Here is a 12,135-nt window from a genome sequence, read left to right as displayed (position 1 = left end):
TTAACTTCGGGTTAGTTAGTTTTACTTTGGAACATTGCCAGGGGTTGGAGAGGAGCACTCTGGGAGGAAGCCCACAAGCCCTCTCTTGGAGGCAAGAGAGATTCATTCCATTGTCCACCTTATGGCTGGAGGTTGAAGAAAGCAGAGGCAGAAGCAAAGGACAAAGCTGCAAGAGCTCTTAGAACCAAGCAGAAAGATAGGCCACTAAGAAAACTAACCGGGCTATTTTGGAAGGAGAAAATAAACCTTTGGATTTCAATCAGTTGGCTGCATTTTGAGGTGATTATTACTTTTAACTGAAACTAAGGCTGCCTCCAGAAAACCTCCCCAAGAAACCCTCTCACAGGGAGAACCATTATATTTTAAAGAAAAAAAACACCACATTCTCTTAAACTTTTACTTTTTTGTCTTCCAGATCAATGAACTACATTTGAAACAGTTAACTTCCTATTCAAGTATATACATCCCCTGACAATCAATCCTTCCTTTTTCCTTGAAATTGTATCACCCTCTACAAAAAAAGTTATATTTGCAAGTGGACTTTTTGTTACTGAGGTCAGTCACATCCAATTTTCTATGACTCCATTTAGATTTTCTTGGTAGAGATGGTGGGGTGGTTTGTGATTCCTTTTTCCAGCTCATTTGACAAATGAGAAAAATGAGGCAAACACAGTTAAATGACTTGCCCAGAGTAATATAGCTAGTAAATGTCTGAAGTCAAATTTGAACTCAGGACCTCTTGACTCCAAGTCTAGAATGCTAAGTACTTGAAACCCAGCAGCCCAGAAATAAACCTGCATACCCTTTAGCATCTTTATTTTATCTCATACATAAAGAAAGTGTGGTTCTAAAAATTATAAGAACTCAGACAAGACCTCACTCAGTGATTTGGGGGTGTGTGTGTGAGTGAGAAAGAGAGGGAGGGAGGGAGGAAGAGAGAGAGAGAGAGAGAGAGAGAGAGAGAGAGAGAGAGAGAGAGAAAGAGAGAGAGAGAGAGAGAGAGAGAGAGAGAGAGAGAGAGAATGAATGAGAATATACCAGTATTTAAAAACCTAAGGACTTGTCTCCAATGCATGATAAACATATCTTGTCCAGTTACTTTAAGAAACTTTCTCCTTTTTCTTATATTTTGGTTAAAATATAAACAAAACAAAATGAAAAACCAAACTCTAAACCCACAAAAGCTTTAATCATAGGTGATGGACTTTAGTACTGCAGGTAATAATCCTTGTGGTGATGAAAAAGAAAGCCACATGTCTGAAGTGACATTTGAGAAATAAATGAAGGACCAGTTCCATCAGGTTTTAAAGTTTTTCTAAGTACCCAGAAGAGTCTGGCAGAATCTTCACAAAATACTCCATTTATCTCTTTATCCATCTCTTAATTGAATTTGTTTTTACACACTCACCAGTACTTCAATGCACCAAAGAGCCATGATTTTGTCCCTGTGGGTACCCCAAGTAACCTTGCAGATAGGAATTCTACTGTGCCTTTCCTTTTCAAAATATCTAAGATTTATGTATTTATTTTGTGTGGGTGTATATGTGTAGACATATGTATAGCTATACACGCAGATGAATGTGTGTGTGTGATGTATATACATATTGGACACAAGCATTGAATAAATACTATTATTATGTGCCAGATGATGTGTTAAATTCTGGGCAAAGAAATAAAGAAATATACATGGTAAATTGGTGATGATTATTTTAGAAGAAAAAACTAAGATTAAGAAGTACTGGGGAAAAAGCCTTTTGTAGAAGATGAGACTTCAATTCAGACTTGGAAGGAAGCCTGGGAAGAGAAGAATTAGAGAAGAAAAGGGTGAGAGTTCCAAACATTATAAACAACCAGTGAGAAATGACCTAAGGAAGGAGATGGAGATTCTTATTTGAGTAGTGGGGTAAGAAAGCCAGTGTCACTGTATTGCAGAGTACATGCCAAAGAGTAAGATGCAAGGGGACTAGAAAAGTAGGAGGAGGACCAGATTATAAAGGGCTTTAAAAGTCAAAGAGATAATTCCTGGAACAATTGAGAGCCTCTGAAATTAACTGACTAGGTTTTTTTTTTTCTTTCTAGATCTAATTTTTCTTATGCAACATGATTACTGGATAAATATGTATACATATATTGGATTTAACATATATTTTAACATATTTCACAAGTATTGGACTACCTGCCATAGAGGGGAGGGAGTGGGGGGAAGTACGGGAAAATTTGGAATAGAAGGTTTTGCAAAGGTCAATATTGAAAAAATTTCCCATGCATATATGTTTTGTAAATAAAAAGCTATAATAAAAATTTTTTTAAAAAAGAAATTAACTGACTAGAATGCATTTAAGAGATGTCACAGAGGTAAAAATGGGTAGGATTTGACAAATGATTGGATATGGAGAAAATGAGAGAGTAATAAGTCAACTATGGCCCCTTAAGTTGGAGGCCTGATCCCTGGGATGATGGTGATGACCTGAACAGAAAAGTTGGGAAGAAAAGAAGGATTTTGGGGAAATGTAACCATTAGTTTGGGTTGTGATGAATTTAAGATGTTTACATCTAGTACATCTATTTCAACATGTCCAACATGGTGGTTGAAAATGTGAGACTAAAGATCGGGCAAGAGGTCAGAGCTGAACACAGAGATAGGAATCATCTGCATAAAGATGATAATTAAAATCAAGGTAGGTGATAAGATCAGAAGGAGAAGAGAAGAAACTTCAGGACAGAGCCTTGGGAGACCTCCATATTTAATCTATGATGTAGACAAAGAGCTGGCAAAGATAGTTCAGAAGCAGCCATCAGATAGAGAAGAGAAGCACTAAAACTATCATGAGAAGATAATATCAGGGAGAAGAGGGTAATAAACTGCATCAGAGCCTGCAGGGAGGTCAAGTAAGATGAACACCAAGGAAAGGTCGCTGGATTTGGCACTTAAAAAGATTAAAGTAACATTGTACAGAGCAGTTTGAATTTAATGATGAGATTGGAAGTCAGACTGCAAGGAATTAAGGTGAGACAAAAGGAAGGAATGTCAACTATTGTAATTGTGTTTTTCAAGGTTGAGCAAAAAAAGAGGAGAGAAAGAATGATAGCTAGAGGGGACAGCAAGATTATGTGAGCTATTTATTAATTTATTTAAGATGGTGGGGGGAAGGGGATGACAAAAAGGCTTATATATAAGGAGTAAGGAAGCAAATAGGAGATAAGGACTTGAAATGGACCAACTATGTAATACTGGCAAATTTGCATCAATCTCTGAACTCTCTACTACTCTCTGAGCTCTTCTAGTTATTTAGAAACTGAAGTAGTTGGGCAATGTAATCTTGAAGGAGACTTTTAAAGTCCTAAAATGTTAGTGTATAGTCCAAGAATTGGATTAAAAAAAGTCTATGACATTGATTTCCTTTTTTTTTTTTTTTTTCCTTTCAATTTGCTATTGGATCTTAGTAGTTGACTAGATGACTAAAGGGCTTCACATCTCTGTCAAAAACTCTGAATCAGACAAGAGAGCACTTAAGTCTACCTTATTTGATGTGAGACAATGGCTCTATTAGCATATATTTGGATGATGACTCTCTTCACCATTGGTGCTTGCTGAATGTTTGGCAGTGAGGTAATCGTAGGCAAGGATCGGGAAGAGAAGTAAGCGTCACTTGGCAGTAGGACAAGGAGGAGAGAGGCTGGAGATGCCAGACTCCAGAATCCAGGATACATCTTTTGGCAGGCCCCATGGCAGCTTTCTTGCCTTCTTCACTTCTCCCCCTAAAAACCAAGGACTTTGATCTATCCTGACTCTGGCTGACCCGGAGGCCCCAGGGAGCCAGCCCATACTTTACACATCACCAACTACCTTGTTGAACTGGAGGTGAAAAAATAAAACCACCTCCTTAATGATTATAAGCTTCAGGCTAATCAATAAGGAGATGGTTATATTTTTCATATACTCATATGTCTTTGCCCTGAATTTTGTTTTAGCCTGTTTTGTGGTTCCTCAAAGACTGTGTTCCATAATTCATATCAGCTGGAAAAGGATGGAAAAAAGCTGGATTTGCCAGTTGGGTGGTAGTCTGTTACTTTTTGACCTGGAAGGAAATTATCTTAGTAGACTATTGTCAGATTGGTACTTTGGGGGATTCATTTCCCACCAAAGGCAATTCTCTGAGTATCTGTAACTAACTTAGGTCATTAATATCTCAATGTTCTATATGAGTCAAAAATGATCATCCCCTGAAGTTTCAACATTTTAGAGAGAATCCATCATGATGTATGCAGTTCATGCATAAGCTAAAAAGAGTATAGGATTTGGTTCTATTATGAGTTTTGTATGCCATTGTGTGTGTGGAGAGAAAGTGATCCTCCCTTAATTATGCATTTTTCTATCTGCTGCTGATATTACCTTTGAGGATAATGGCCTTGAGATTGTGTTGTGGCAATCATCAAACAAAATTTTCAATTTTCATAATGTTTCATTAAAGAGGAAGGAAAATGGAATCAAAGTATTCAAAAGATTTTCAACAAAAGGTTTCTTGATTTGGACAGGAATCATTATTTTCCTTTTGAGTCACATTTCAGGAGTTCCATTTGTCTACTCCAAGAGCCCTTCCCTGTGTCTGTCTTCTCATTTGTGTTCATGTCATTACAATGCATATAATAAACCAATAGATGACCTTAATTTCAAATAATTTATTATTAAATGGTTCTTATTTGTGTAATTATTCTTATTCTCCATAATTGTCTTTTTTCCTCCTTTTTCAAATGGCCATTATTTACTTAGCTGTGTCTACCTTGCATCCCTCCAGAAAAATATGTTTCTAGAGAACAGGTTTTTATTTCTTTCTTAGTTTGTTTTATTTTGGCATTTGCACCTCCAATATTTAGTAGAGATTTTCATGTAAAATAAATTTAATAAATTTCTACTAGCTTAGTATATTCACTCCTTGGTTAATTTGTGGTCTCTTCCCCAAATGGCAAGATTACCTCCCCAAGCAGGTATTCAATCAGTGCTAGTTCAATAAAAACTTCCTGAAAAAATGACATATGATTTCTTCAGGAAATATTCACTGAATTGGCATCTTTATGTATATGTACATACACATATACCTGCTATATATATATGTGTATATGCATACACACATATATACACACAGACACATACACACATACAGCAATATATGTATACAGGTACTTACATAAATAGCAACATCTAGTATATATGCTATATATATTATTTATATTTATATTATATATACTGTTTTATATACATTATTAATATTTCTTTTATATAATATATGAGATATACAATCGCATTCCTTGCATACAATATCCTTTTAACCATCTGGCCAATCTCAAGTCTTTCCTTTCTTCAATCCATCTTCCATCTTGCTCCTGGCTTCATTTTTATGCAAATATCATGCCAAGTCTCTGTTCAAAGCCCTTCAATGAATTCCTATTGCCTGAATCTTCCTTACTTTTGAATAAATTACTTTTGCTTCTAACTGGAATGTAAGCCTTTTGAGGGTAGTGAATACCTAGTATTAAGCACAGTGCTCCATCCCAACAGATACTTCACAAATCTTTGTTGTCTTCCTTTGATCAAAGATTAAAACAAAGCAGATTTTATAGTAAAACACACAAACAACTAAAAAAGTCATGAGCTAGAGTCCTAGCCTAACTTCTTTCAAATCATTTAATCTGATAAATCAAAATTTTGCCATAGGATGAGAACTGAGGCTGCTACACAGAAGAACAGATTTTACATTATTGGATTTTAAAAAAATTGTCACTACATCAAGCACATTTTAAAAATAATAACATGGAATTTGAAGTTACCTCATGTGGAGGAAAGGATGCTTCGTAGGTACCATTGTTTAAGAGTTTATTGATACCTAGATAGAGAAGAAAAGTTGGTCAGTGTACCAATTGGAAGACTTCCTTAAATCATTGACAATCTATATCTGAGGGATGGGAAAGGAATGGGAACTGGGGGAAGGTAGTGTCAAGGTACAGCTGCTTGAAAATGTTAAAATAATACAAATAATTACTATTAAGGTTATAAAAGATAGTGGCAATGAAGCAGTCCAGTCTGGCCATGATATTGCCATTATTAACCAGAAGACATGAGGAACTAAGAAAACATATTTGACCACACTGGGTCAGAAAACATCATTTATGTTTAATAGCCAACTTACCTTTTTCAGTATCAGCCCATGGTCTTACTCTTCATATACTTTGGACTGCCACCAAAGTTGATTTTTTAAAAATTGTCTTCATCAATCCTTTTCTCATACTTTCCTATTTCCTTGTCTTTGTTTTCACTGTTTTTTTTTTTTTTAAACTGAGAATGCCCTCCTTTATCTTATGAATAAATAGCCTCAGAGTCCCAGTTCCACTGCTCCCTCTTCTGTGATGTCTTCCTTGATTTCCTCTGTCTCAACACAGTTTTTCATGTTTGATTTCATGGCGTTCTCTTTCCCCACCCTTCAACCTCTCTTTTGTGCATTTATGAAAGGAATCAAGGAATCCGTTAAGGAAATGAATTGTGCTGAAACCATAGGTGACAAAGGTCACCCAGGATGTGCTGTGGTTAGGTTTTGGTTCTCAAAACTGGAGAGAATTTCCAAATTGTTGAGATCACAGATCTTCTAGAATATTTGAATTTCTACTATTTCTTCTATTTTGAATATTTTAATTTGCATTATATTTGTCTGTGTATATGTATAATATCTCACACCCTGATCATCAGATGTCAGAAACCACATTATATTTACATTACTCTCATTTCCAGTGATTCTCAAAGTACCTATATTAGTAGGTGCAAAATTTAGCATGTTGACTGAATGAATAAATGAATGTCCTCTTCACTTAATTTTATAGGAGTCTAAAATAGCTTAGTGGACACCTAGCTTAACACTGTAATATTCAACAAATAAATCTATGTCCAAAATATTTTATGAGACCATTTTAAGAGATCATATGCCCAAAATATTTTATGCAAATTGGTTATAAATCTAGAATAGATTTATAAAGAAAAGAGAATATAGATAAAAAGAAGAGGTAAAAGAGAGAAGATGCCATATTTCAAGAGCTCTTCTTTTATTAAGATCACATAGTTTAACAAAATACTTTTTTTCCTTCCACATTTATAAGGACTATAGACCTTATTTTTTGCCACCTACAAAATACGATTCTGTTGTAGTGTTCAATGTCAGGGTGTTTAGGTTATTTACAAAGTAGTCACCAGAACCAAGTTTAAAAGTTTTCAAGACAATATTCCTGAAACTCATAGTTATTTCAAAGATCACTTAATATTATCTCTGGCCAAATGGTGATTTCTACCATGATATTTTCAACAACTGGTTACATGGTATGTTCTTTTAACCTCTTATGCTAAGCATTATATTGCCACTTTCCCCACAGTACCGTTCTTCAAATACTTGAAGGAAGCTACCATGTTCCCCAATCAGTATTCTCTTCTCCTTTAACTTCCTCCAATTCTTTTTTTTTTTTTCCTGAGGCAATTGGGCTTAAGTGACTTGTCCAGGGTCACACAGAAGTGTTAAGTATATGGGACCAGATTTCAACTCAGGTTCTCCTGACTTCAGGGCTGGTGCTCTATCCACTGTACTCCTTAGCTGCCCCCTCCAATTCTTTTAATCAATCAGTTCTGACATCTCTCACAATCACATTTAAGGACAGGCTTTTGTTGTACAAACTGCATTTGTTGTGCAATTTCAGTTGTGCCTGATTTTATGACTTCATTTGGAGTTTTCTTAGCAAAGGTACTCAATGGTTTCTCATTTTCTTCTCCAAATCATTTTACATTTTACTGAGGACAAAAGGATGAAGTAATTTTCTCAGGAAACAGTGAAGATGATTTGAAATGACATTCTGACTCTAGTCCTGGAGCTCCTCCTTTCCTAATGCCACCTAGCTTATCATGATATGACAATCTCTCTAAATAAGTCAATGGATTTACATTGGTCTTAATTTTATTTTTTAAGTTTGAAAGGTACAAATAACAATTCAAGGAAGATAACATATCTATGGCACTTTGCAAATTTTAAAGTGCTAATAAATCTATCATTATTATTGCCAATTATTATAACACAGCCAATCATTTCACTACAGAATTCTCCTCCTCTTTCAAAAACAAAACAAAACGAAATAGGACTTTTGGGAGCAGGGACAATTTCATTTTTGTTACTCTATACCTAGCACCTAGTATGTGCCTGGCACATTGTGGGCATTAAACAAAAAGTGGTTGAATTGAATTAAACTGAACTGTATTGAGAAGAGAATTGAAAGACTGACTCTGAAAAAGGAGCTGTAATTATTCTGCTGAAAAGTGTGTGCTTCAGTCTTACTAAATGAGAAACAACACAGGGAGAGCAGCCTACTCTAAATAGAAAGCTGTGTACTTGCCAAAGACCAAGTCTTAGCTAGGTTTTTGTTTGATATTAAAAGTCAGACTTCTTGCTGTTATAATCTCAGAAAGTTAGACCTGAAAAGGCCCTTGTTACCCAGAGTCAGAAGTGATCTTAACTTCAAAAACAACTCATTTCCACTCTCTCAGTTTCTAGAGAGGAAACTGAAACCCAGAAAAGACTAAGAATTTGATCATTGTTATTGGATCAATAAGTAGCAAGGTTAAAATGGAACTCTCAAAGGCTCATAGCCCAATTTGGGATCTTCTCTTGCAATTCCATCATTATAACCTTGGATTAAGGTCTTACCTATTTTTGTTTTCCCATCTTCATATTTGGTACGTTGCAGCACATGATGAACAATCCTACTTCTCGTGGAATTGTTGAAGAAGGTGTCCTTATTTGTTATCGTAAAGCTGTGGAAATGATTGGACCGGTTTTAAGACTCAGAACAAAGCACAGGACACCCCGAGAGTGTAAATGTCACACAATCCAAAATGTTTTCTCTTTAAAATGACAGTCAACGAGATTTCTTTTCATGATTCTCATATCTCGACAGACAAGAGCCTGACATTTCACTTTCCATTACTATGAATGTTAATTCATGACAAAAATAACATCCATAAAAGCAATCACCTATCAAATATCATTTTGAATGTCTCCCTTCAGTATTCATCCTCAGCATGGAAAGAGAAGAGAGAATAGAAGCCCGTACATTTGCTTCTACTGAATTATTTACAATTTTGAAGCAATGCTGACAATATGGCTTGCCGCAGTATTTCTTCTAAATAGAGATGATTGAAAATTCAGCTACCATTTTCTAGATTACTTCCCAGGATTTCAGTTCCTTTTCAGTGAAGAAATGAATACTTTTCTTCTCTATAATCTCTCTACCCCTCTTTATCGCAATCAATGCAGTTTGATTCTAGTTTGAGGTAAGGGAGCCTTCCAATGACTAATTACTATTCCTTTGTTTTGGACCATCCACATCCTGCTTTCCTTATTTCTTTAGCAGGAAAGCAGATGAGGACTATACTCTGCAGTGAACAGTAAGAACATTTGGTTGTCTGCAAATTTATTACTTGGCCCATAAATGCACATGTCCTGACAATCCAGTGATGAATGGTATTCCCAGTGATGAGCCCGAAGACTGGAAAAGTCTTGGACTGCATTAAGATTTCACAAGATTGTATTTCCAGCTCAATTCATCTTCAGACTACTCCATTTCCTCAGTAGTTTTACTCCCTTGGTAGTATTCTACCCCAAAGCCTAATCTGATTAGTGGTTCTAAAATCAGAATTAGCATTCCTGGAGGCGCCCCAGCCATGCTTGCTTTACTCCTGGAGTAGCTCACTCCCTAGACTACTCCATCTCCTCAGCAATCAGGCTCCTTGAAAATAGGAGAGGCCATCTAGTTCATCTTGCTCATTTTGTAAATGAGGAAACAGATTGAGAAAACTAATAAATGTCTGAGTCAGGATTTGAATGTAGATCTTTCTGGTTCTAAGGGCAGCATTCTATTTATTATACCATGCTGGGGTCCTAATAATTGGTTCATATAGTTTAGTGGAAATTGTTAGTTCTTGTGCTCTGTGTCCAATCCTTCAAGAATTCATGGCCACCCCATTGCCATGATTCAATCATAATCTAGACATCAGAAGAATTGTCTTGTAATGTCTTAACTACATACTTTCTAATTAAAAAAAAAAAAAAAAACTATGTAGGTTTTTTTTTTCCCCCCTGAAGCAACTGGGGTTATGTGACTTGCCCAATGTCACACAGCTAGGAAGTGTTAGTGTCTGAGGCCAGATTTGAATTCAGGTCTTCTTGTTTTCAGGGCTAATGCTCTACCAACTGCGCCACCTAGCTGCCCTAATAGCTATTCTTCGATTAAAGAACTTTATGAATAAAACTTATAAGACCCTTTAAAAGAGATCTTGAAGTTGGCCAGTTACCTCATTCACTCTAATGAAGGATGATTACAATAATAATATAGCATAATGGGTATATTGGGATTTAAAGGATAAATCTCTCTTTCCAAAGAAGTCCAAAGTTATTAAAGAAACTTAAAAATTTCCTGAAGCCAACTTTTGAATTCTGAGCCTTACATCCTTTTGTATTGTATATTCCAGATTTATATAGTGGTAAATAAGCACTATAGATTAATGATCCAAACATAAATCAAAAAAAAGATATAATAGAATTATTTGTCCCCAGTCATTCTTGTGTGAATCGCTAAGTCCAACTTTTTTGAGTCTTTAAGGATTTCTTCAAGAAAATTCTCAGTGTTCTAGAGAAACGTCTGTAATGTCATCTGCTAACACCAGCATTCTGAGCACCTTACTATCCACTCTTCAACTCAATTCTCTGCTGAATCTTTAAATACCAATATTTTGCCATTCTTATTTTATAACTATGCAGCATTGAACATAAGTGTCTGAAGAAATGTTGATGGACACATAGAAATCAGTGTCACAACTCAGCACTTAGTACAGTGCTTGGCACAGAAGAGGTACTTTATAAGGAGTGATTGATAAGTGGATATGAACTGATTCACAAATTAGTGAAGATTTTCAAAGAAGAAAAAGGGGAAATGATGGCATCATATAAACATAGGATAGGAAAAGAAGTAGGGCTGATTACATAGAAAAGGCAAAAAATGATAGGTGGATAACCCAATGTTTCCATGAGTTTCTTTTTGATGGCAAAAACTACAAATGGCTTCCAGCCCACTGGGTAGACTTTGTGTAGCAACCCTATAGAAGGATATGAACAAGAGTCAAATAGAGAGGGCTGTGAGAAAGGCAGGATAGTCTCCATCTTTGGAAGAAACATCTAAGACCATAGATTCATTTCAATATCTGAAAATATAATAGGATGAGAACTGTCCTCAAAATCAGGGTGACTTGGGACTCAAGACTTCTGACTCATATTGATTTTTCAATCCTAGATAAGTCACACTATACCCTCCCACCCCGAAGTCAATCAACCCTCTGAGATTGTCAGTGGTAAAACAATAGAAAATAAGCACTGATACAGGGATTTCTCTCTCTCTCTCTCTCTGTCTTTCTCTCTCTCTCTCTCTATCTCTCTCTCTCTCTCTCTCACACACACACACATACACACACAGAGCAATAATTGATATTTTCTTTGAGGTCTATAAAAAGTTTTTCCCTCATTTTATTTAATCCTTATAATGGATTTATAAAATCAATACTACTACTATTACAAATACAAATAATTAATACTTATTTAGATTCTATTATAATCCTCATTTCACAGATGAAAAAATTTATCAAAATGAAATGACTGTTCCAAAGTCTCATAGCTAGTAAGTGTTAAAAGCAGAATCTGAACTCTGTATTCTATCTACTCCACCCCTAGCTAAGCATTAGTATTCACATTTTTATTCACATTTTACAGATGAAGAAACTGGAGCTAAGAGAGTTTAAGTGACTGGCAGGGGTCCTCAAACTTTTAAAATAGGGGGCCAGTTCACTGTCCCTCAGACTGTTGGAGGGCCAGACTATAGTAAAAACAAAAACTTTGCTTAATCATCCAGTCATAGATTTCTTCTACTTAATGCGTACAGGATAAATGTGACACTGTGCTAGCCATCCATTCTAATCCAATCTAAATTGTGATTTTTATCTCAGTTTATTTCGAAAAACCATATAGTTGAGAAGCTGGCTCAACTGTGGGCCTTTAATTAAAG

General features: G+C 35.7%; 1 protein-coding gene across 5 annotated transcripts in view; it reads right to left on the bottom strand.

The window, feature by feature from the left end:
- The window catches only part of ANO3 (anoctamin 3), a 375,533-nt gene that overhangs the window by 136,960 nt on the left and 226,438 nt on the right, over nt 1-12,135 (bottom strand). For all 5 annotated transcript variants that reach the window (XM_051967103.1, XM_051967101.1, XM_051967102.1 and 2 more), the window contains 2 exons: nt 8,730-8,836; nt 5,827-5,882 (listed from right to left, as the gene is read on the bottom strand). In XM_051967103.1, coding sequence (XP_051823063.1) covers nt 5,827-5,882; nt 8,730-8,836 — 163 coding nt within the window. The remainder of the gene's footprint in view (nt 1-5,826; nt 5,883-8,729; nt 8,837-12,135) is intronic.

This window comes from Antechinus flavipes, chromosome 6, assembly GCF_016432865.1.
Source record: "Antechinus flavipes isolate AdamAnt ecotype Samford, QLD, Australia chromosome 6, AdamAnt_v2, whole genome shotgun sequence".
NCBI classification, from domain to species: Eukaryota; Metazoa; Chordata; class Mammalia; order Dasyuromorphia; family Dasyuridae; genus Antechinus; species Antechinus flavipes.
This window is presented reverse-complemented; position numbering and strand designations above follow the sequence as displayed.